Here is a 27,545-nt window from a genome sequence, read left to right as displayed (position 1 = left end):
GCCGGCACGTATACCCCTGAAAATTAATCTTACGAGTCCTAGTCTAATCTCGGCTCTCTCTCGCGACGAGTCTGATCCCCGGCGATTACCGATGACCATAACATTGCGATCTCTCGCTCGTGCGAACGAAGTTCGTCGAAATCTCTGCTTATTAGGTCCCCCCATCTGATGGAGAGCGGACCTGTCAAAAACTTCGGGGGTCCACCAACCGTTCGAGGAACACGGCGAGCGAACGGGCCACGATTCTGGGAGGAAGCAACTCGGAGGGAGGCGGAAATTGAGAAGTAGAAATTGAACCAAATGTTTCCTGGGAAACGTCGCGGATGTCGGGAAAGTCGGGAAAGCCGTCGCGCGAAACAAGTTTATGCCGGGATGCGTCAGTGTGCACGGCCTGTGCACGAACATCAAGAGGGTTTCTCCGGGATTGTGGTTGTGCGGGAAGCACCGTGCCGACGTAATTAGTGCTGTTATAGAGGCGAGATGGACGGTACATTCCATGCGTGTTAAGAGCAAGAGTGTCATTTGCAAGTAACATTTCATAAGACTGGCGTCAAAAGACATATAGTTACAGGAGTGCTTGTTATTTAAGAAGGCAAATTGCACTGAGCTACTGTTGACCCTAGCTAGCCACATTTGTTTTCGAGTCCTTAATCTGCCACACTCCGTGAGATCGCTCGACTTTTGTTGCATTGTCATCTTTATTCTAATTAGTATTTTTAAGCTTGTACTGTAGAAATTGGTAATACAGACTCTGAATAAGATGTTTATGATAATCAAGGAACAAAAAACGTTTAGCGATCTATTGGGCTGGAGTGTAGCAAGCTATAGGATTAAAATTAAATTTTTTGTATACATATAATAAAGAGGCCAGCGAGCGCAGTAGGGTGCCACCTGCTTCGCCGCAGTTCTACCCAGAAAAATCGTGAAACTCCGCGCCGAGGAAAGCGCGCGGAGGGTGACACATATTAGTCGCCGACGCGGGCCGGGTTCTCGGAGTCTCCGTAAATTACAGAAACTCGCGGCGATGGTCTCGCGGGCCGTAAATACTTGGTTATCATAGTCGGCGGAAGCACGACGGGGGCATTATACCTGCATTCGCGTTCATCGTGGTCAGAGATGGCGGCGCCACGCTGGACAGGGCGCTCAACGTTTCCATTCATCGGTGTGGATATCAAATGCAATAGTTCATGGCGGTGCTTCCGACTAGGTGGTCGACCAGTCCTCGACCTCTGCCTCCTCGCCCTAATCCAACCCATCCAGCGTTTCACACCGGTCTCTGGCAGATTTACAGGCGCCCGGCTTGATATCTGCATCCGAGAGTCGGACCCGTACTAGACGCACGTGTTCCGAATCTTCTCTCTCTCCCTCTATCTCTATCTCCCCTCTGTACTTTCCGTCATACCGGTGACTTTGAAGCAGCGTCATCTGAGATAATTAACCGAGTAATCGACGCGGTCGAATGTGGGAGTAAAGGTCGACGAGGACGGTTCTGAGAGACAGTTCGCTAATGAAGCTCCCGTGGTCCTTTCGTCCTAGAGTATATCTTCCAGATTAACGAGATGTATCAGCCGTTATTATTTCCCCATTTTTTTTCCATTTTTATAAGCACGTTTCATCACTTATTTATTTCGACATAATTAACCTTTTCCTAAATAAGAAAAATTATTAATAATTTGAAAAAAATTTAACGAAGAACTAAATTATTAAAGCTTATTTAAGCTCATCGAGCGAGAGAACTTTTTTAGCTCTCTTGTTCACCATTTTTTCCTAATAATACTCGAACAGGTAACCGACTATAATGCACGAATATAATGGATACGTAATTAATGATCTATGGATCTCACACTGCACGTTTTGCTTTTGTTTCTTCTCTGTCTCGCTTACTGTTAGCGAAGAGAGAAGAAAGCGTTTTGCTAGCAAGTAAATTTTTAACGCTTTTTCAAAAACTTTCACATTGAAGGGAATATGCAACATATAATTTTTATCACAGATGAAAGCTATTTTTCCCTCTTTCTTTTTACTTTCCGAGTGATAAAGTATCGCTCGCCTTCTAGATGACATCCTAACATCGGCCGTGTATCAGCCACGTGGAGTGATAAATAAAATATTACACTCTATAGTGGTCTATAAAAGGTTGATATCTGAGCGCTGCTATGGCAGCGCGAAGTATCTCTGGCACGACATTTATTCACGTTTGCAGCATCAGAGAAAGGGCAGATCGTTAAAATTGCGATCGTACGGAGCCAGGGCATCAATGAGCAAATCCGCTAGTGAGCCAGCCAGCCAGTCAGCGAACCCCACCCATCCGAATTTCATCACGCGCATCCCGGCAAATCGGACCGTTAAGAAAAATCTGACTCCATGAAAAGGGCGAGAGCTATTTACGCGACGTGGATAGGGGAAGGTGGTTGCATTTTGCCGATTTGCGCGTTTGTGTAACTTCTTGTGCGCGCCTTTTGCGTACGCTGTTGCACGTTACGTTCGCGGCCGGACAGCCGGTATTTTTGCCGTATTCTCGCAGCGTTAGAGTAACATTCGTGCAACTCCCGTTGCATTCTCTATCTTCAAAGGCGCAGGATAATGGAATTGCTATTTCACTGCGCAAACATTTATTCCCGCGGACGTTATACCCGTTTACGTTATAATTTCTGGGATGACATGCATGTGATGTTTGGTGCCCCCGGGGGGCGGACTCGTGTGCGCGCATTTTGCATCGACCGGGCCGAGGGAAATGATTACTTTAAAGAACGCCGGAAGCGACCCTCCTCTTTTTTCTCTCTCCTTCTCTCCCCCGCCGCGTGCCGCGAGCTCGAATCGCCCAACAAAGAAAGCGCGCCGATCGCGTAATCGAATGTTACGCTCGGGAGGAGCGTGCAGCGTGCAGCGCGGAGCGCAAACAGCGGCGTGGCGGAAAAATGTTAAGAATGCTTCGTCGATTTATTTAATGTCAATAACGTCTGCCTCGATTCTCCGCCGTGGATACGGCGGCGCGTAATGTAAAAGGGCCGCGTATAGCGATGCACAACAACATGTTACACATACCTTTTTCTTAATTAATTCGCCGATTGTGTGTGCAACACGTTGAGCATACTCGGAGCGCTTCGCAAAAGCGACGGCAATAAAGGAAGCGCTTAATCGGTTGATGATTACACTGTCCGTATATCGAACTGCGCCGCAGATTCATTACTGAACTGCCATTGCGTTTTCAAAGGTTGTTCTCTTGCTGTAGTTTCGCGATAACTTTGTGACTTATATATAATCTCCGTAACGCCATAATTTATCGAGGTTTATTTTGTTCACCGTTCGGTTCAATACGCACACGTCCGCCTCGCTAAATTACTATAAATTACTTGATCGACGATCTAGGCGCGAACGGTATATATATGCAATAAACCAGGGGCAGTTATCTGCGAAACTTCGTTATACGAGACGCGGCGCGAATAACTCGCGAATAAAAGAGCATTAAACTGTTGGAATAATATAATAACGGAATGGCCGCCCCCTCCCCTCCCCCTCCGCCGGATGATCTCACGGCGTTTTATTTCTCTAACCCACGGGTACGGCCGCCGCTGTGAAAAATTATAATTGATATGGACGCGGACCGGAAACCGTGGGGGAATAATCCGAAGGCGAATGCTGGTGGAAAGGTAGACGGCGGGAAAAGAATCGCCGTCGGTCCGTTGAACTGGAATACAAAAGTCGGCTGGAGACTTATGAATTAAAGGATGTCGGACTCGACCGCGCGCCGCGGAACGTTCCGCGGGGAAAAAAAGGGACAGCTCTTTTCCTTAAGACACGAAAATGCACATCTCGAGTACTTATTGTTAACGTGTGATTCATAACTGCGTTTCGTTATTGCGTTAAAATGCGCACTCTAATTTAATTGCTATACATTCTGTACAAATTTAAAAAAATATTTTATAATAACGTAGCTAACGATTTTGCGACAAATTCACGTGGCAAATAATTTTAATATTCAGATAAGATATTAACTCTTAATTGCATTGCCGTTAATTGGTTTCTGCGGTGTGCATTAAAAATCGAAGAATAAAAAAAATAGACTTTAGGATTAGTTGAAATTAACCGTTTTATATTGTGGACATTATTGAATACAATAAATTATATATATAAATACAAAATAGATATAGAGTAGATAATAAATTAAACAAAAAGAAATCTATTTGCAGCAATAGTAAGATAATTTTGTACTAGCGAAAAAAATGTATATGAAAAATGTCTGTTGATCGATACAATCTTGTTTACGACACGTATAAAAAGTGGCAGATAGAACACAAAACTTCACTGTCAAACTGTGAAGAAAATAATTTGGTTGTGTATTTTAAGGTTGTGTATTTTATAAAATATGACAAGACTTGACTCTTGGAATGTATTTGATGCCTGCCCCCCCGACCAGCAGCACTCGCTTCGCTCGTGCCGCAAATGTCGGAGGCAGACATCAAAAACATGCTTATTAACATTTAAAGTTAAAAAAAGTAAAATTAATAACGTACTTTCGACCGGCTATGAAAAAAAATTGTATACACTACGCGGGCCAAAAGTTGAAATCTCGGTCCTGCTCGTCATGATGCCCTCGGCTTCGCCTCGGGGCATCATGACGCGCAGGGCCGAAAATTCAACTTTCGGCCCTTGTAGTGTAATATACTATTTCTTCATACCTCGGTCGAAAGTACGTACTTTCGTCCCTAATAGCAGGGACGAAAGTTTAACATTTACTCCCTGTGAAAAGTACACGCGCGCTCTCTATAACTTTAAACCTTAACGCCCTTTAACCTTAAAAATAGTCATCAATATTGTTCTGTCAATATGTCATCTGATGAATCCGTAGACGAGGAAGAAGTTATACGAAATTTCGATGCAGAAGCGCGATTGATAATAAATACAGATACGTTGCCAAAGAAGTCTGTTGATCGATACAATCTTGTTTACGACACGTATAAAAAATGGCAGATAGAACACAAAACTTCACTGTCAAACTGTGAAGAAAATAATTTGGTTGTGTATTTTAAGGACCTATCTAAAAAATTAAAGCCGTCAACTTTATGGAGTGTTTGGTCAATTTTGAAAAGCACATTAAATTCAAGAGACAATGTTAACATAGGTAATTATTGTTTTTGATGCCTGCCCCCCCCCCCCCCCGACCAGCAGCACTCGCTTCGCCCGTGCCGCAAATGTCGGGGGCAGGCATCAAAAACATGCTTCGCCTCGGGGCATCATGACGCGCAGGGCCGAAAATTCAACTTTCGGCCCTTGTAGTGTAATATACTAATTATTTCAATCTCTCATGTATTAATACAATATGTATAATCGGCCAATAACGATTAAACTTATTATTGATTAATGATTCGGATATTAATGCGGGTTTTAATATTGAACCAACCTATCTGCATAGTCCGCTATTAACATATAGCATACATAATGATAACATTTATGTTGTTTGTTTTTTAGGTGGCATGGCTGCGTGTCGATACGCAAACTATTTTGACGATAGCGAGCCACGTGATCACGAAGAATCACAGAATCGCGGTTTCCCACAGCGACCACCGGACATGGTTCCTTCACATACGGGAAGTGCGGGAGTCCGATCGAGGCTGGTACATGTGTCAGATAAACACGGATCCCATGAAAAGTCAGATCGGTTATCTCGAAGTGGTCGGTAAGTAAAAAAAACTGCGTCTTTTTTTCCGTCAATGAATTTGCCGCATTTATATATTTCGATTATTTTCGTCAATATCGCCTCACCGAAAGATTCCCATAGGACATCGATAGTTGTTATGTGTTACTCTCGATTTATCATTTCTTCCGTTCATATTATTATATATGTCATTCATTTATTATATCGCCCTCTAACGATATTGGCGGAAATTAGAACGAGCATTATTTTAATAGACTTGAAATAATGTCGCCTCTCTATTTCCTCTCGATACCGATTATCGTAGCCTGCTCGTATACACTCGACCGCTGGATATTCAATTAGCGCCGCAAGAAGCTGGATATCAGGGAATGAATTAATGCGACACGCCATTGAATCGGCGGCGTGATATTACATGCGGAATTTCCGCGCGCGCGCGGGAATAACGCGTGCCGTGAGTTTGTTGAAAAGGTAAGCACGCTAGAATCGCAGAAATCCAACTCCAAACCAATGCGAACTTCTGGGGCCGATGCCGAGTTAGTCTGCGGGCCCGTTGGTTGGTACAACTTACGAAGTGGCCTTCTCTTGCCGCAGTTCAAAGACTGCCGCGAATACTCCCCGAACTGCGGGGCTTAGTCGTACGTACGTCGCTGCTCGAATGCACTCGCAAGTAGATTGTACAGAATGCTAATAGGAGACCGCTTTCATCGGTTTCCCCGTCGTTCAGACTTCGTTTCGGGTATCACCGGACGACGACTCATCGTTCCTCTTCTCCTTTTCTTCCACTCTCGTTTGCGTTTGCGGTATCATAATCTTCTCTCGCTCCCTCACTTTGCCGTCTAACCAATGCCGCCGTTATTCACCTTTCCCTTCCTCGTCCCAATTTAAAGAAGTTTCTCAAGCCATGTTTTGCCATGTCCCCCTTTTCCGTTCCTCCTCCGGATTAATGATGAAATCTGCCATTGCCAGAACGACCGTTCACTAGTTAAGGTTTGAATACGCCGGGTTTAATCCTTGCGCACATAGTAGCGCGGGTAAGTGGCAATTTCCATAGATAATGTTACTCGTAATTGTACGGAAATAGGATGATGCGTCGGAGATATGCGATTGCGATGGTGCGGGTGCAACGATCATGCAGGATACAGCCGAGTTGGAGCTCGATTATGCACATTAAATAGCATAGCTGCCGCTGTTATAATATTAAGTGATATATAGCAATGTATAGTTTTTACGTGCGAAATATCAAATTGATTGAGGCATAATTCCTCGTGAATATTGTGACTATTTTTGACTTATTTGAATACAATGCAACAAAGTCTTGTGTTTACTGTTTGTTTTTTTTAGAAATAAATTTTATTTTATTGAGATACGTAAAATATATGTAATTAAAGTAAATAGATACGTGAATATTTAATTTTTTTTATTAAAGAAGGAAAGGGATTTGTTATCGTGCGTTCGACATACTGTGAGAAAGCGAAAAATTCTACCGTTTTATTTAATAACAGAAAGACAGAAACTCGTATTACATCATACAATATTATATAGTAAAGCACATCGTAGTTATTGAAGTGAAATATAAGAAGTATCCGTGCTCTTTTCTCGAGATCCTCTCTTATCGGCGATGCGGGCGATTCAAAACTCGTTATTTCTCGAATCTTTTTCGCATGCCTCAAAGTCAGCGAAAGAAAGCTTCCCTCTCTCTCTCTCTCTCTTTTTCTCTAAGATATTCCCACGAGTTATACTTTCCGTAATGGCTTCTCGTTATTCATTTGCCGAGTCTGTACGCATCCGCTCGTCGATACGATAATTAAATAAGCTGATGCAATAGCGATATAGGAAGCAGAGCTCGATTCAGTTAAGCCACCGAAGCGGCAACAATTCAGCGGGAAACAAATACGGAGATATCGTTATTCAAATATCACGTGTATTATAACGTTGTACCTGCCCGCGTACCGAAGCGAACGGGATACATAATACAAACGTTTTCGCGATTCTTTCTTGCAGGAATCACTCCGGAGGAGGCCGGACCTGCCCGCGCTGATCTCGGTCGCGACGTAGGGTTCGTTGCACCCGTAGCGTTTGTTGTATACTTTACGGTCTTCCGCCGTTTCGTACCGAAATCAAATTGGCATTCTCGAGATACGGCCAGACTCTCTCGCATCCCATCTGTAGCAATCTAATCCCGCGCTCCAGGGTCCGCTCTCCCAGCTTCTCAGCGGCAGGCGGCTGCAGCGGCAGTGATGGCGCGGCGCGGCGCGGCGCACCAACCTTCTCGCGCGCGCGCCGACCTGACCTGACCCCCTTTTCCCAGGTTCAAACCGACGACGACGGTCAGGGAGGAGGGAGCGCGTATAGCCGGCCGGCTACTTACCGGAAAACTTCGTCTCTCTCTTGTGAGATTATTCTGCATCCCCTCACCCTCTTGGCGCTCGTCCGGCCGGAGTAGGTAGTAGGTAGTCCCTGGCAAATGCACCGCCGTCGCGCTTTCTATTTTAACGGCGCCCGCGCGCAGCAACTCGCGAGAGCACTACGTCGTCGCGGTCTCTCGTCGCTTAAGAAATCTCCCCCCGCAAGCAAGTAGGCCGCCGGAGGCGCGAGGTTGGCGAGGGCTAGAGATCGGGGGTTGAACCGATTCTCCTTCGGGAACTCGCTCCCTTACGCGGAGCGAATCGCCTCCGGTTATATATCTGGTAAATAACGCCGTGTTCCGGGGACATGCAGAACGAATGGTCTCCGGAAAATGTAACGAATTCGTTCGCGGTATTTTTCTAATCTTGGAATGGCCGTTATAGAAAGATGCTATTGCTTAGTAACGGCGCATGTTTAATTTTGTCAGCTGAATTAATCCAATGCTTCACAATTTAATTAAATTAAGAACATGTAGATAAAGAAATCGCTGCTGGACCATCCCTCATCCTCATGTACTTGTATATCTCGCTGTAATTGTTACTGCAATTCTGATGTCAGAATTTATAGGACTGCATATTCATTAATCGCATTTAGGTCAGCTTTAAGAGGAAACCTCAAATACACTTGAGAAATCTTCTCGCGTGTAGGAAAGAGAGTGGCTGGCAGTATATCATGAGCACACAGGAGGAAACTGATTTTCGGCAGAAGAGGTTCTCCATGTATAATTAGAAACTTTAATTTAGATGAATACTAAACAGGTTCCATCTCTCATTTTGAAAGTACGTTTTATATTATTTCATATTATTTGAGAATTTAAAATACCTATGTTACAAATATAAACACATAATTTAGAAAATAATATCTGCAGTTGTGTAATTTTGTATGCTTATATAGATTATATCATGATTCGTACACTTTAAATAAGTTGTAAAACGCCAAATAGACTTCCCATATTGTAATTCTCCGTCGATGACGTAACGACTTCACAATACGCTACAATCGGGAAGCATAAAATTACATTACCCGGTAATTGATCCGCCAGATATACAGTGATTAACTGTTGAATGGTCTTATTGTGCATAATTGAACTCTTGGCCTTCATATATACGTTGATAATGCGACTCGTCAGATAATGTTTTCGGGTTTCAATTATCGGGGATCCCGGCAACGTTTCCGTCGATGCACGTGCGCGCTTGCGTTATCGTACGTACGCACATACGCAGGCGTACACTGACGATATCGTGCACGTGGAATTCATCCGGAGAAACTCGCGAATAAATCTAATCTCTTTATTCGCAATGTCAAAGTCTTCTTGAGTCTATCAAAGTTACATCATGTCGTCTTCCATCAAGGATATTATTGTTTTATGGACATTGATGGCACACAGTTAATCAATGTTGCTCGAGAAAATGTAGAATTGATACATTTAAAAACTACACGTTTCTACAAAATCGATTCTCGCGAGACAATTTGAACAATTCAGTGGCGAACGAAAAAAGCGTCTTATGGCTGCGTCGCGCCAATAGTTATACGAATGAAGCAATTTTTGCCATCCGTTGCTTTAAAAATTGCGCTTAACGTGCAGTTACTCGGGGCGAATAGAGAGAAACGCTCACAACCAGAAAAAAGGGAAGCGTGTTGAGTGGCAAGAGAGAGAGAGAGAGAGTGAGAGAGAGAGAGAGAGAGAGAGAGGAAGGGAAAAAGGAGGAGCACAGGTTCATGAGGTAGGAGAGAAAAAATGAGGAACGAGCGTTGTGCGCTCGCGACTGGGGAAAGAGGAGGGGAGAGGGGGAGGCATACGACTTTTCATTTCCGAGAAGGGCTGTAAAGATTGCTCGCGTGCAATCACCCTTCCCCGGCCCCACACGTTGTTCCCTGGCAAACTCGCGGCCCGTATTACCGCCGTAATAATAAGGTTAATGCCTTGCAAATTAAGCGGACGCGAAAGGCCTCTCGCGTGGGTTTTATGCCCATTTTAGTGCCAATGCCTGATCTTTGTCGACGAGCCGCAATTATCGCGATAGCGGATACCGAACGCGATCTCAATGAGCTTTTAGCGGGCTTCAACGAGATTTGTTGGGATTCTCTTTGCATCTCGAATTGCGTAAGCAACTATAATCGGGCCGTCGATATGTGGGTAAATAGACATTAGTTATACACAGTTAGAAACTCGAAAGTATCTCGGGTATATTTTAGATCGAATAAAAAGTATGCGCTACAATTGCGCTGTCATTACGTAAGCAACCGGGCTGTTTTGTGGAACGCTTACATAAACTTGAGTATGAAACATAGTTGTATTTTCACTCTATTAAGAATTCTTTGTTTCATAGTTAATTATAGGATCCAAGAGAAAATGCTAATTAGGCTGGGAAGGAGGGTATCGGCGGATCGCGAATTAAAGGAAGAAAATAGATCGAGAGATTCTTATTCGTTGCGAGTACACTTTGATCTTCGTTAATGTCATCCTATTATAAGATCCGATAAGAGACGATGCACTCTCTCTTGTTTTAATGAAATTTCGCATTGCCGTGTAATTCGCGGAATAACGTAGGAGATGGGCTTTGCTGTTCCTCCTTTTCCACATTAATGCAGTTTTCAAGTTCAGGTAATTAGCCCGTCGATATAAGACGCGTTCGTTTATCGGGGATATTGTCGTGGGGATGAAAATGTTAAAGTAAACCGTTTATATAACAACGTTTGCGCATGACTGTCACTCTTTTGTGCTGAATTCTCCAGACGTCGGAGATGGAGCCGTAAGTAATCTGCGCGAGTATTGTCGAGACCTGATACAGGAGAATCGATCGCTTTGTTCGGATGTACTCGCGTCACGAGCATCTGACGACAGTGCTCGTAAATCACGAACGCGTTTCGTCTTGTTGAGGGCCGGCGAGAATCTCGTTTATTCTGTAAGCGAGGGAGGACGACGCGTTTCTTTTATACGCCAATCGATTCTCTATTCTGAAATCGTCCAATTAACCCGGCGAGAGATCGCATGCTCATATCCCGGAATAAGCTTCATTCGCCCCTTCGAGCGGAAGGATGGGAAGGATGTCACGTGGCTATCGGCCGGCATCCGGTATACAGGTCATTGTCAGAACGTCCACGTCACGTTGACGCTGGCCCGCCGATATATGGACATAATGCATGATATCCTCAGGGAATCTTGACAGACCGTGGGAAACTACGGCTAACTCTGCACCAGTTTTGATTTAATTGAGGCGACTAACTGTCTCCTGTGTAATTCAGGTCTGCCACGCTAAATTAATGAAACGTAAAAACGTCGGCTCTTGTCTTATTTATTACCAATTTACCTGATTGACCATCTTTCAAATTTCCGCGTATATAACGGAAATATAATAAGTGTAAAGTAAAGATGTTTCGAGCTGCCGCTATAATATTATATAATTTAAAATATTATAATTTAATCTTCTCTTAATCTTCTTAAAGGCTATACATGGTCCATATATGGACCTTTGATCGCGTATAAAGCTGGGTCTCATCAACTAAATTTTAAAGAATTGTATATGAAATGAGGGTAGAAAAAAAAAAGACCGAAGAATATAATAAAATTAAAAAAATTGCCAATAATTACTATTAAATTGTTGAAAGACATCAATTTTTGAAGAGTCAAGTAGTTGAGACTCGAAGTGTAGCCTTTAATATACATGTAAGAAATTAATTTACCATGTTATTTCATTTACTTCTCTTTACACGCTTACGAATATATTGATCGATCAATGTGCGATGCATATTAAATTACTTCTCGAGTATTCCGTGGCACATAGAGAGATCATACGTCTGCGAAAGGGAGAAAAGTTAAACTTGCTCTATATATAACTCGTAAGAAATTTGGATCGTATGTGGTATACGTATAAGTTTACCGTTGCATCGGGGGCGATGTACACGATCCCAGTTTTTCGACTGGCCGGATACGGATCGCAATTTTCGAAGCACTCGTGCGTGCTTTTTTAAGTCTTTCACGTCGTGCAAAACGTGAATGGATACACTTCTAAATTCGACTACGGCGGCGCGGTAGCCTATTTCGCTGCAGAAGTTTGCAACTTTTCGCAGCACGCTTTGCAAGTCCATTTCCGTTTCCCCGATACCTTTATCCGGTATCTTTATCCGCGCGGGCAAAGTACAAAGCGGAACGGGAGCGCCCGCCGACGTTAGCGATGTGCGGCGCGGCGCGGCGAGCTGATTTCTCGCGCATATATACACTCCGCCTTTCTGTAAATATTGCGTATTGGATATATACGTACATAATGAATACATGAATGTGGCAATGTAACATTTAATATTACGCAAATACATAATCGACGTCGCGCCCGATCGTTCCCACTGTGGCGATCGAAGCTTCGCCCAGCGTCTCGCGTTCAACGTCAAATTTTCATTAATTACATCGATATCTCGCCGTACGATGTGAAACGACGTAATGAATTTTCATCTCGCACACACGATGAAACCAATTTCAATTTTATCGATATATCGGGCTATGGCTGCGCATCGAAACGTACGATTTCGTCGTTTCTCATAAATGATTTATTCCGAGAAATATCCGAAGAACGCGAGGAACAGATTAGCATTGTACGTGGAACCGTGGAAAAGATTAGCATTGTATAATACGATCACTTGCCAACTTATGCGTGAAGTAGAGAAAAGGAGAAAAAGAAAGAGGGAGAGGATGGAAAGAGAGGTTTAGTCAAATTAGATGGAACAGGGGCCTAAATAAATGAGAAGAAGGATATAGTTACCTTACTTCGAGGCCACTTCCTGAAAGATAAACATCTGCTCCTCACTTCGCGAAGAAATTTCGAGTACCGCGGTCTCGACGGATTTATAACGCGATATTCCGCGCTTATTAAAACAGACAGAAATATTTACTCAGAAGAATGCTGGAGAATACGACGAAGACGGAGGAAGACAATTAATACTCGCTATCAAGTGGAAGTAACGGATGCTTTTTGAGCAAATTTTCGTGCGTTCTTACTTGAAGTTTCCATCTTTTTCTTTTCAATATTAGACGTCTCACGTTATTACCTTGGTAAATATGCTAACGTTGGCGAAGGTTTCTAAGAGGTCAAGTCAAATAAATAATCCATTATGACAATCAGGCTGAAAAGATGAATGTTCGTATCCGCGGGGATTTGCCCCAATTGTGATTCACGTCGCGGGAAATTCAATAGAAGCTCGAGGCATAGAAACGTTCTTGCGATAGACTTTGTCCGCGCGGGAAATAAACGAAGAATAAGATCGTTATACTTTGCGGCGAACTCATCGCAGCGGGTGGTTAACTCTTTCTTGCTCTCTCGCTTTCTCTTTTCTCCCATTGCGCAAAGAGGCCTCAAGTACAGAGTTTACGGCGAATTTACGACGCGATGGAGCAGGATATTTGCGCCTCTAAAAACGACCCAATCCGTATAGTTCCATGATGTCGACAACGTCGCGAGAACGCCGCGGATCGGAGAGGTTCTCCCATGCGACAACGGGCAACGCGCTGCCCTAGATTGAGTACATTTTGCGATACTAGAAGCGCCGAGGTAATAGCGGTTCTCCGACGGTCACAATGACAGCGTCGCTGACGTCGCGGTGGATGTTTTCTACGGATTATACTCGAATACCATGCACCGAAACGAAAGTTTACGGCGTTAAGCGAACGGCGCAAAACGCAATCACCGCCCCCGTTCGCGTTCTATATTCCGCTCTCTCGCAAAAGTTCGGACAAAATTCGCGTTTGTCCCGGTTTGTCCGATCGGGCAATACTTTTTTGGCGACAAAAAGAGATTCGTTTTGCGCCTCTGTACTTCCGTACTTAGAAGGGAAATTATTTCTGCAAATAATTTTCCCGAGAAACGCCGCAAATGGTTTTAACTGCGCGTGCTGGCGCTGTTATAAAATTTCTCTGGCGGCAAATCCGCGGATGCAATCGTGGCAAATCGATCGAGGTAAGGTTAACAAAACGAATCGGAACTAGCTGAGTATTACTTTCAAGATGATAGTTTCGTAAGCTATGCAAAGTGATATTTTGGATTCAGCATGGTGGTATATCTTCTCTCTCTTCTCCGACACGTTTTTCATTAGCATTCTGAGTGCCCAAACCACAAAACTGAATTAGATTGCTCTTTTCTCTCTTTCACCGAATGAGGGAAAAAAGTAATTTTTCTCACATATAAAGTTTGATAAACATGATTACATTTCAGAGTGTACAAATATTATACATGCGCAAAAGATACTATATTGTGTACATAAATAATTTATTATACAGGAGATATGATTCGTATTTACGATAAGCACAACAAATATTCATAATTTTAATATTTACACGCATAATATGTATATTGTAGTTTCGCGCTTTCAGCTTCTCATTTGTATCGCGCGATGTCACCTTCGAGAAACCAATTGCGAATCTTGATCGTGGGAGTTTCTCAAGAATTTGACATCTTTCAATCCACTATGAATCTTTCACACGGACTACCTCGAAATTTCTCCAAAATGCAACGCATGACAGTCCAACGTCTCAAAGAGCTTCGTGACAATGGAAAATTCAAGCGCGCGCGCGGCGTCCGTTTTTATTATATACACTATGCAAGCCGGGCTTCCCGTGGGATAATGTGACCGCGAAATTGCGAGAACGAATGCCAGCGCATACCGCGGGATATGTGCATTAAGAAGTGCATCCTGATACGATAAAATGCGAATGAGCACAAAAGTCGCGTTGAATTTAACGCTCCACTTAAGTGCTATCAATTTAAACTATATTCCACTTGTATATTTACAGGGGCGCGTATACATAATTCAGTGAAATTTTGCAGAAATAGTTGCCTGCGAATGTAACGTCTGTATTAACTAACGGAGGAACGCTCCCCGGCTCTTCTGCATCTGCTTGACCGGCGCTATGAACCTCGCTTTGAGGAAAAGTTAAAAAGGAAACGGATAAAGAGAAGGATAAAAAGCAGATTTTCATTTTCCTCGCGTTGAAAAAGCTACTGAAGATTGCGCACATTCTCTGTGTCTCTCTCTCTCTCTCTCTCTCTCTCTCTCTCTCTCGGAGATATATCCTATAAATAATTTAAAATAAGAATAGAATTTCAATACCGTACTTTATCTCGATGTACATCGCGTATATATGCTCTGAAAATATTATACTATATATATATATATATATATGGTGTCTTTTTTCAGAGCTCTACCAAATATAATAATATAGAGATCCAAAGATTAACAATGTATGTCTTTGCATATTACGTCACTACCGATATGTTTTACATAATTCGATTGTACCTTATTAAAAATTGAAGAAACCAATAGTCTAAAAGTTTGAAAATCTCAAAATATTCAGATAGCACGAACTTTCGCGAGCAAGACCGCGCGTGAGTTTAAGTGAAAAGCAAGGGAAGAAAGTGCGAGCGACGGGTCGTCGTATATTCTTTTTTGATGGCCGCCAGCAATTTGATACGGTGATACCTGCCGGCGCCATTTGAGCCGCTTTATGTACCGAGTAAATAAATCCTCGCTTCATATACATACACATATACACACACACATGCACACATGGACGCGGTGCTTCTCGTCCGTCGCGGCCGCCAGGAACCGACTGATTTCGATTAGGGACCTGGATTGTCCTGCGGATCGTGTGTCCCGGCAAAGTGATCTATTGTTCCAGCAAAGCTTTGCGCGCCTCGGCCGAACTTTCCGGCGTTTCCGCCCGCTGTGCAACCCCCGCCTCCCCGCGATACCGGGGGACACACTTTTATCTTCATTCTTTATCCATCGCGCCTCTCTGTCCATACTCTACCCCTCTCTCCACCGCTCGCCCGTTACCTTTTTTTGCGTGGCCTCTGGCAGATAACAAGATGGCAACGGACCGTGACGACGAGTATCTCTCCCGCCCGAGTAAAATTGTCCGGATCTCGTCACGGTAGTACGGGGCAGATAGATAGGCAACGGGAGATGGGGAGGAAAGAGATGCGCGCCTCCCTCGTTATCTTGCAACCGCCGCCGAGAAGTGGTAGCAACAAATACATAATGGAACATTTCGCCTGCCTTTCCGCTACTCCGGTGTTCCGCGGTGTTTTTGCTCTGACCAGCAGCGCGACGACATGTCGGCATGTTTTCCGAATGTTGCGTATAATGTTTCTACCTGGTCAACACAATACCATCCAGACGTTTCTCCTTTTTCCTCTTTTTTCAATCAATAAATTCTCTCATAATTTAATTTCCTCAGAGCTCCGCGGTCCGTTCGCCAAGTTAAAAGTTTCATGACACAATATTCGATTCCGATAAAAAATAACTCCGTTAGTCGTTTTTGCTGTATTGGTACGATAAATAATTTCTATATCGAGCTTTCATCAGGCAGAAATAATAGTTCCTAATATAATCAAATTGACATGACATGCATATAAATTATATCTTTGATTCAATTGTGTTCAATAGCGGAATATATCGAATATTTGAATTTAACACGTGACAATTTGCATTACAATCTACAGAGAATAAAATTGAAAAAAGCTCACGCGTTGTGAGACTTATTTGCGAGACACTTTCAAGTAAGATATCCTAAGTATCCTATATATATTTTGTAGTTTATATATGATAGATTATATTATATCATATACCACTAGTCGACAACCAAAAGTTAAATCAAAGAACAATTCGCAGTGTCGAAATGTGTAACACAGAGCGCACTACGTTATTTCCATTTGAAAGAATTTCCGCGCTTGCATCAACGCTAGAAAATTATTCGTGCAAATTTCTTCACCTCAATAAATTTCGCGAGAAGCGTTGAAAACTATAAATGTCAGGGCTATGAAGAATTGATATATATATTTTTATTTCCCGTCTGGATACGTGTGAATACGCGTGTGAAGCGATATCCGACAAAAGATATCGCAAAACCGATACTTTTGTTTCGGAGTGTGTATTTTCTTGGCACTTTCGTGTGTTTGGAGTTAATCGTAACTTGATATTATATTGTCGTCATTATTATTTTTATCGTGCTTCATACATTACGTTTATGTATAATTCATCCATTAAAAAATCGAGATAACGTTTGTCAAATGTCTGGACTATTATACGTATCACGATTTTATAGGTATATTTAATTGCGCAATTGATATCCACAATTTGACATATAGACATCACAGACGCGCGCTTTGCGCGCGCTATTTAGCTTTAATATTACACACAATTGTCAAAATATGCTATGACAGTCGCTCACGAAGTTAGCGCAGCAACAGAATCAATCAGCATCGCGGAAAAGAGCCAACAAAGCAATTCGAGACTTTCGAGAAGAGTTCGAGAGATGCGAGTATCGATTTAACATACCTTTTTTTAGAAAGGATCTAAACTCCAATTTGTCGAGGTAAAAAAAGACTTACAATATTAATACGAGATGAGGTAAGCGATTGTTTTGTATCCAGAAGAGGCGATCGGGTGACAAGTAAAAGACTGCGCTATTTCAAATGACTCGTAGAAAGGTTGTCGCCAGTCAATTAGTCAGTTGTCCGTCGTCGACCAAATCACTCGTGTTACAAGATATCATTTGTATTCATTAATAGACTTCTTACTTTCCATCCATGACCTTAGTTATTTGAAATAACTAACCCATAACATGTTATAGACCCAGATAATGTTAGCGTAAAGAAGTAAAGTCGATAATACGTGACTTCTCTAGAAAGTGCCTTGACTGTATGAGAGTGAGTCTTCATTAGTGTGGTGCAAGGCTGCATTCAGTACTGAGAGAATCAAGTGCGATTGCGAGTCGAGATCTATATGGACATCGGTGGAATCAAGGTGGAAAAAATTGCGCTACGCCAGTAATTGGCAGGAGTGGCAGTTCGTCGTTCGCATTATGATGGAAAGCAACGATTTGTTTGAAGTACGTGTTGGCACGCTCGTCAACTCTGAGGAAAGGGACTCGGGATTATGAGGCGAAACCAGCTAGGACTAATGCCAGTAAAACGGCGGAAAAAACAGACCGCCACGACCGCGACGCTTGAATAAAAAACCACTGCAATTGATAATGAATTGCGTCACAGCAAGAGACGTGTGGCAAAAATTGCACGGGGTCTTTGATATGAAATTGGACGAGAGCCTGTCTAATTCAGAACGAATTCTGTTGAGATCCTACAGGAAATGTGAGCATATACCGAAACTGGAACAAATGGCGAGGAAAAAGAAGGCATTTGATGGAGATACCTTCGTCCATGCTCATCACGAGGATTCTTTCGACGCTGTCGTCAAAATTCAATCATTTTCTCAGTGTATAAGATTCAACGACCGACGGACAGTTGAAAATTTGACGGCAAGACTCATGATTGAAGAGTTACGCACGCGGAAAAGGAATGAAACAGATAAATCGACAAGAACTCTGCCTCTCTGTGAGATGAATTTGCAGGCCAGGACTTCACAAAGAAACATGCAAGCAATTCTGAGAGAAAGACTCGTCTAAAATGAAAAAAGAAAAAGTGAAGTTGCTTTACATATGGTGAAAAGGATCATAAGCGCAAAGAGTGCAAAGGCTGTTTCGAATGTGATTCGAAAGAGCCGTAGTTAGGAGACATCGAACGAATCAGCACAGGATATACACGGAACAAGCAGATGCGGAAGACTTCTGATTAATCGAATCAAAAGCATCGGCTCACATAACGAATCGACAAATAGTTCTTATTCGAATATCGGGGATTTTCAAGAACCAGTGATGATCTACATCGGCAGCGATGAAAAAGTGCCGGCTCTAGATCGAGGTAATATTCAAGTCGAAGCGAATGTAAACGGAAAATGATCGGAAGGAATCATGTATGATGTTCTGCATGTATCTACGGTATGAAACACAACTTATTTTTCATGCGAGCAGCCGCGAAGAGAGGTGTAGATTTTTCTTGCTAAAATTGTAGGTTTAGTAGTCGGAAAACTGTATAGAATCTGCGAGTCTTAACATCAAGTACAGCATGTGCATCACGAAATTGACACACTATACTACAGCACGAGCAATTCAATCATCAGAATAGGCGTCATGTAAAAACTTGTCTTGAAAGATAGAAGAATTGGTGTAATTGTAGATAACGATCAATTAGAGAGAAAAATACTATTTACGGTTCAGATTAGATCTTGGTAGCAATAATTTTTCGCAATAAATTCTTTACAGCGATTTAAGGATGTTTATTGGCGTTAAAATCTAAATCGATTATCGATTTAAGTACATGGAGTTGCTGTTCCAACAAAGAGCTATGTTTCAAAGACCGACAAAAAAATCGGCGCGCAGTTTACTGAGTTTGGAAAAAGTATACAAAATTCACACAATATTATTAGGCTACGAGATTCAATCCGGTTTATAAATGGTGTTTTTCTCTTTAATTGATCGTATATAATAACGGTTTTGTTTCATTTATTACTATTGTAACGAGTTTTATGACGGTTGTGCATATGTGGCAAATATCACAGGTTACATTTTGGAAAAAGGATCGGACACCGAGAGAATTAATACGAGTACATTCTGATATGTGCGGTTAAATGAATGTAGAATCGCTTGGAAAAAGTTGATATTATGTCAGTTTTATATATAACTATGGTGGATATTGGACGATTTATTTTGTACGCAATAAATCAGCAGTGCAAAGAAAGATCAAGATCTTTTGTAGCGAGATAAAAACGCGCGTCGGTAAAAATATTAATGAACTACGTACCGATGGAGGCGGAGAATATGTCAATAAGAACGTCCGCGATTTTTTTTAGAAATCAGGTGTTAGATACACAGTTATTTCTTATACGCCCGAACAGATTGGGACTGTTGAACGCGAAAATCATATTGTGGCAGAAGCGGCACGGTCAATATTATTTTTAAAACCAGATTTACTTCAGTCTCTGGTGGGTGGAAGTGATTAATTGTCTGTACACGTATTGAATCAGATAGGGCCGACTAATTGTAAGATAGATAGTAAAACTCCTTATCAGTTATAGTTTGGCAAGAAAGCGAATACAGACTATTTAAAGATTTTCGGCATTGATTATTGTTTCACGCATATTTCTAAGGAAAAGAGGTAGAAATTAGATATTCCATCAATTAACAATTTTGAAACAATTCTTGATATCCGCGCTCAGCACATTATGAATATGAATATAAATTATGAATATGTGTCGTGCTGATGATTTTCTTTAGTTTTAACAGACTATCTTTCTGACAATTTTATAAGAGTTTTATGCTTTCGAATTATTTTTATAAAGAATTCTGACCATTCACCAATCTTTAAACAATTTTAAAAATTTACATCCAGCACGACACAATAAGTGTTAGAACTGTGGAAGATTATCGGCGCAGCGCATTTTCACTAAGATCTATATTCTCAGCTCACTTTTTATCGATAAATGCGCGCATTAATTTCTGAGATTCTATAGTATATGTTACGTGAACTATATTCTAAATGCGCGCATTTTTATGATAAAAAGGAAATGAGAATACGAGTCTAAGTGTACGTCGCGCTAAATGTAACTGTTAAAAATTGTTTAAAAAATAGTGAATACTCGGAACTTTTTATAAAAATAATTTTAAAGCATAGAACTCTCTTTACAGCATATAGAACTGTCGAAAACAACCGTTAAAAATCATCAGCACAAACATATATTTTTACCGCGTGTCATGTTGGATGTAATTTTTAAAAATTATTTAAAGATTAGTGAATGGTCGGAATTCTTTGTAATAATTCGAAAGCATAAAACTCATAGAATTATCAGAAACAACTAGAAGAAAATTATTAACTCGACACATTTTCACTAATTGTAACTGTCGTGCCGAATGTAACTGTTAAAGAAAATTATTTAAAAACTAGTTAATAAATGGAATTTTTTTTGGAACCAATTCTAATGCATAAAACTTTCATCAAAAATAATCGTTAAAACTGCAGAAAACCATCTGCGCGACACATTTTCACTAAATGTCGTGCTGAGCACAGATATAAAAAATTGTTAATTGGTGGAATATCGATTTTGAATTATGTGTATATGTGCAGTTGGTACTTTCGAAGAAAGAGTGTCGTGCTAGATTCGCAAAGTTAGCATGACATTTTTTCAATTTCGATTTTTTAATATAACGAATGCGGAATTTTTAAAAATGTTTATCAGGAACTATAGAACTATAGAAAATTCTAAGAACTCTTAGTATATATTTTTTTTTAGTTCGTAGAATGTCGTGCCAATTTCACAGATACAAAACCATGATTAAGCAATGAACTCAGATGACGCGGAAAATTGGAAGACAGCTATAAACGAAGAGATGAAATTACGTTGCGAGAAAATACGTATATTTATGTTCTAACCAAGAAACCTAGGGATAAAAAAATTATTCAGACGCGCGGATATTTCGACACAAAACAGTTTCGTGTTTATCGAAAATCGATATAAAGCTTGGTTATAGTAAGAGACTGTTTTCAAAAAGGGGGAACTGATTATTTCGAGACGTTTAGTCCCGTTGTATCGCTAGTAGATTCAATATCGTAAAAACCGTGTTTAGTACCGTTGTTCGCGAAAAATTGCATTTGCGGCAATTTGACATAAAGACCGCGTTTTTATATAGAACTATAAACGAGAAAATTTTTATGCGACAGCCAAAAGTTTTTGACAGTACGCGTATGTTAACCTCTAAAGAGTTTGTACTAAGGTCTAAAAGAAGCTCCAAAGCGACGGTCTAAATATTTTACAATTTTCTTCTTTGATTGTGATTCGAGGGAGAGTAGTGCCCCGATCCGTGTTTGTTGAATAAAAAATGAAAAGAAATTTTTTTTTAGTTCTATAGATAAATGATTAATTGCGGCGTCATGTGAAAACAATCGATTCTTATCCATCGAGAATATAAAGTAATTTTAAAGCAACGATAATGACTGACGTTAAATTTTTTTCTAGTAATTGAAATACTCAGATTATATAATGGCTCTATTTTTTTCTGAGTCAATCCAGTTATATACAGAAAACTTTATATCGTTTTAAAATGATCGATGAACCGGTATCTATGCTAATTCATACAGGGTGGGATTGTTCAATTTCTGCAGACGAGCTTCCTTCAAATACCATATTGCGAAGCTATAAGACATTTAATGTATCTGCAAGTTGTCTGACTAGACCTGATGTAGCAATTAATGTAACTTCTAGGGAATTGAAAAAGTCAACCGAGGCGCGCACTGGCGCTGTAAAACGTATCGTGCAATACATAAAAGAAACGAGCGATGTAGATCTACATTATAAGACGAGCCAGGATCTTGAATGCTTCAGTGATGCAAATTTTGCGGATGACAAGGTTGAGAGAAATTCTACGAGCAGTATTTTGTGTAGACCTAGCGATGCTGCAGTAACGTAGCAAAATAAGAAACGACAGTGCGTTGCACAGTCTACTACAGAGGCGGAATTACGTAAGCGCAACTATTGAGACGAAAGAAATAATATGGCTTATGCGATTATTAGACGAAATCGGTATTGACAGCGAGAAAAATGTTCTATACATTAATTGACAATATAAGTGCGATAAAACTTATACAAAATCTTGAGTTTTATCAGCAGGATTAGAATATAAACATATATATGCAAGATTTATGTGAAAAGAGCATAATTGATTTAAAAAGTAAGTAAAAAGTATGTAAGATCATATATTTTAATGAAGCCATTTGCGAAACCTAAATTTAAGTACATGCTAGGGCTAGTAAGATAAGTTCGTTATTTGGCTATAATTAAAGTTGTTCTAATGCCGGTTTTCGTGCAGAGTGTTAGAGACAGTGTCAAGATAAAAAAAGACTCAACGCGAGATGAGCAACAATATTAGTGATACACGAATGTATCTAGGAGAAGCGATCGCGTAACAAATAAAAGACTGTGTTATTTCAAATGATTTGTAAAAAGGGTGTTGCCATCTACTGCCATCTAGTCAGTCAGTCATAGTCATCCACCGTTGATCAAATCACCCGTATTGCGAGATATCACTTGTGTTCATTAATAAACTCCTTACTTCCATCTAATGATTTCGGTTAGTTGGAATAATAACACAATTTATCTTGAGAGTATCCCCATAAGAACAGGGATAAGGGCTTCGAGATGTGTGAACTCTCATTCAAATTAATATATTCTCTCTGTCCGAGCCTTATCATTTATTGCAGGCCCAAATCAAATCCGGTAATGCCAATAATGCCATCAGGAACAATTTAATAATTTAGCCGGCTATAATCGTACATTCATGATCGCTGAATTACCGCCATGAGCGATAGAAATAGGAAGAGGTATTTTATCGATTATAATCGTGTACATACTCTTTCACATCATAATCACAAAGCGATGACACAGCCAATTTTAACGATTCGATAACGCGCCTAATCCCAGTATCGAAACGCTAAGTGCAGGCTGATTAGTGCCTATATTTATCGATAAAACAATCGTACGTATGCATAAATTAGAGTCGCAATTCAAACTGATGTAAATATTTGTCCGTAAATATTTGCAAACCAGCGTTACGCAATTAACTGCCTCCGTCTCAGATATTTCGCATTAAGATGCAACGTCTCGAAGTTAGTAGAAGCGTTTTAACTTATTAAATAAAAATATTCATAACTCAATATATATTTTGTATATTTATATTATGTTGAAACACTTTTTGCTTCCTCATAGAGGAAGCTTTGATCGCGTATAAAGTTGGCTCTACTCAACCAAATGTTAATGAATTATATATGAAATAGGGGTAGAAGAAACTAAAGAAAAAATTGTTTTTTGAGTTTTTAATGTCAATATGTTCAGAGTGTTCTAAAACGTCGAAATATTGCATTAAAAAAAATGTCGGTATGTGTGTATGTATGTGTGTATGTCTGTGTCAAATTTACCGAAATTTCTATATCTCCCGAATTGATCAACCAAATCTTAACGAATTATATATGAAATAGGGGTAGAAAAAACTGAAGAATATAATAGAATTAATAAAAATTGCTAATAATCAAGGGGTTCTTTTTTAATAGAATTTTGAATTTGCAGAAATGTTTGTTTATGCTTTAATTTCCGCAAATTTGGAGATATCGATCTATTTTTAATTTTATTATATTTTTCAGTTTTTTTTCTACCCCTTTTTTTCATATAATTTTTTAAGATTTGGTTGATTAGACTCAGCTTTATACGCGATCAAAGGTCCCTAATTTTTAGAAAAATGTCTGTAATAACTTTAACTTCTGTAAATTTTAACATATCGGTCTATTTTTTATTTTGTTATATTTTTCAGTCTTCTCTATTTCTATTTTATGTAATTCTTTAAGGCCGGTATTCATAGTCGGGTCTTATATTCAAGATCGTCTTAAGTATAGTCTTAAGGCGTCATCAGCCAATCAGAGGGCTGTATTAGCATCTTAAGACGTCACTTCCTCTATGAGGAAGCCAAGTGCAAATTTCTAATTTGCACTATTTTTTTAACTTGTTCAATTTATGATCGATAAATTAGATGTATTGCAATCTATAATGTGGCGCACAATTTATCGGCAGAAAAAATATACATACAAACGTGTGTAATGTGTGTGAGATCGTTTAAGACTAACTCAGTGCTCTACGAATGAAACGCAACACGCCATGAATAATTCAGGAAACCGCGGCAAGCTTGCACGTTCTAATTAACCGACAACCTGTCGTCGCGTGAGGTTGCTCTTTGAAATGTTGTTCAACGTTTGTTTTGCAAATGTGTCAATAAAAGTCACAAAATGCTACAGTAGGGACATAACTTTTTTCAAATTTTTCAATTTTACGGACTGCGTCATCTCGATTTTTAATTGAATTTTTTGATTAAGAAGACAGCCCCTCGCTCTCACTCAAATAATTTTACATTAAATTGTGTTGCATTGATTTCACATTAAAAAGGGCGGTTTACACTTTGTTTCACAAGATTATTGCCCCAAATATATTTTTGCACCCGGAAGTGGTTTCTTTAATTAAATTCACTACACGTAATTTTTCTTATTTCCATTCGACCCAATTGTTCCTCGACAACGAAAGCCGGTTGTACCGGCTAAACCGGCGAGGAACAGAGCGACGGACGGCCGGCCGGTTTTCATTTGCAGTAGAAAAGCCTCGATACGGCTCAGACTGCGAGGCGCCCGGCTCGCACGCGAATAATCGTTGCATGTCCGTACGTGCTAACGAGTGAGAATGTAGCTACGCATTAACTCGCGATCAGCTGATGGTATTCTGTGTCCGTTTCGCGCGCTAGATAGCGTTACATCACAGAAAAATGTGAGTGGCAGAACCGACTTGATCGATAGTCGGCTCGTGATTCCGCGACTCTCTCACGACCGCTTTCGCTTCCCTCTCGTTTACTAATTGTACGAAACTGTTTAAATATTGATCGCACATTTTTTCGCGATTTACAGAGTGCGTGAAACGCTGCTATAAAATAGGCGCGCGAAGAGTAGCTGCACCCTTCATTATACGCCAGAGCGTGTTTCCATGAAATACAAAATCCACCTGTATTGTATTCAATTTGTTCTGTATCCTCGAATTATTTATTAAAATACTGCACTGATATCGACGATCACGTAGCTTCATACAAAAGATAAGCTGCGGAAATTTATACGAAATCCAAATGTTTTTTTGGTAGCTATATAACACGTTGTATAACGAACAAAATGCTTTTGTAGGTTTTATCAAAATTATCTTGTTTTAATATACATTATATATATATATATATATATATATACATATATATTTAATTTGTAAAAATATTTATTGCTGGATAGCAGCGTGAAAATAGCTTTATCACAGATTATTTTTGTAATTATCGTATATCGCGTTGTTTTTATAATATCATTGCTTTAAATTTTCAAATACACAGTCGAATATCGTATTCATGCGGAATGAAGCAAATAAGATGCTTTTAAACAATATTTCCTGCATTTCAATGGAACAATAAATTACTTAAAAAAATTACAGTTTATTACAGTTAATTGAATACTTAAATATATTTTTATACAGAGAAACGCTGCATATATACGTACATTGCATTAAATGTTATATATTGCTCTTCTCTATAATGGAATTATCACTAGCAGCAGTGTATCTGTATTATTTCAAATCCGTCGGGGATTCGTCAATATCAATTTAATCGTCTGTCCATATCAGCAAAATAAACTTTTCCGCGCGATCAACGCGCTAATCCAGCATCAAAAATTCCACGGCTCAATCATTTGTACGATATTTTAGTCGAGAGTTGTCAGTTATTCTTCACGCGTCGCTGGCTCGCGAAATTACAGTCGAAGCCACGTCAACCATAACACTCTTTGTCGGGTGTATCACGAATGCGCGATTTAACTGAGCGATACGCGCGTACTTAGCTGCATGAGCGCACAATGAGTGCGCCCGATTATCGCGGCAGATTTTTATTGACGTCGTCTGTGCTTTATATTGCGACCAAGAGAACAATAGTTATTTTCTCTTCCAGCGATTTACCATACTAGACGCGGGCAGGCGGGAAGCAAAGCACACGTAGACTGATATCGATGTCAGATTTACATCGCGAGCTTATTAGAAAAACTAACACAAAGTGCAACACGAAGTTAAAATCTCTCTCGCACACTGACTTCGTGCCTGCCTTCAGCTCGATTATATATAACGTCATTATCTTCCTTACTATCGCAGAACGATAGAATGGAGTTTATTACTGGATACCAAAGAGCTTCTTGAAATCTGCAAATAAAAGAAAAATGTAAGCTCCACCGTTTATTTATATCACATATTGTAAAATTAGGGGCCAAGTTCATCCGATATCGTGTATCATCGTGAACGTAGAATGGGCCAGCACGGTATTCCGAATAGCCGCATAATCGCCAGCGGATAAATTTATGTCAATTATACCTAATCTGTATAAGTTTGCCGTTGTGTACGCTTTAATTCATGAATAATTTTCGTGAACACAAAGAAGCGTAGATATTTCGCCACGCTGCGCGCTGGGCGCGAATACGAAACAAGCCATTCCCAATTTCTGTTTAATTAACAATCAACAATTACAATCGCGACGTGATTATTGTGCTTAGGTACTTATTTGCAACTCTCTATTGCCGTTTAATAAAGCCGCCGTTAATACTCATCACAATGAAGCGCGCGGTGCGTGTCTTCTCATGGCATTTCGTACAATGCCCGCGTTATATTTTGATCGCGCGCGCCGAGTCCACCGCGCGCTCTCCCCGCGCGCGGATATCTTCGGACCATGCACAAAACCGGGTGGGCGAAATCCCCGGATCCCGGGTAAAACCCTCTTTGTTGCCGCAGCACGCTCGGCCCCGCGCGATACGATGTTAATCGCGCCGCGCCGCGGCACGGGGCGTCATGCGCTTCTCGGTGCCGCGCCGGCGAGGTCGCGATTGATGCAGAAACACGCATTCATCCGGCTCGCGACAGTTACATTTTAACCTATATCTATTTGCGAAAACAGAATGCTGCTTTCTCTCGCGGCGCGAAAATAAATTTAAGCGATTTAGTTATAAATTTA

General features: G+C 40.6%; 1 protein-coding gene across 1 annotated transcript in view; it reads left to right on the top strand.

The window, feature by feature from the left end:
- Positions 1-27,545, top strand: part of LOC143907459 (neurotrimin) — a 186,083-nt gene that overhangs the window by 124,633 nt on the left and 33,905 nt on the right. The window contains exon 3 of the mRNA XM_077424278.1: positions 5,467-5,674. Coding sequence (XP_077280404.1) covers positions 5,467-5,674 — 208 coding nt within the window. The remainder of the gene's footprint in view (positions 1-5,466; positions 5,675-27,545) is intronic.

Source organism: Temnothorax americanus, unplaced genomic scaffold, assembly GCF_048541705.1.
Source record: "Temnothorax americanus isolate GAGA-0224 unplaced genomic scaffold, ASM4854170v1 Scaffold81, whole genome shotgun sequence".
NCBI lineage: Eukaryota > Metazoa > Arthropoda > Insecta > Hymenoptera > Formicidae > Temnothorax > Temnothorax americanus.
The sequence above is the reverse complement of the archived record's forward strand: the minus strand, read 5'-3'. Positions and strand labels throughout refer to the sequence as shown.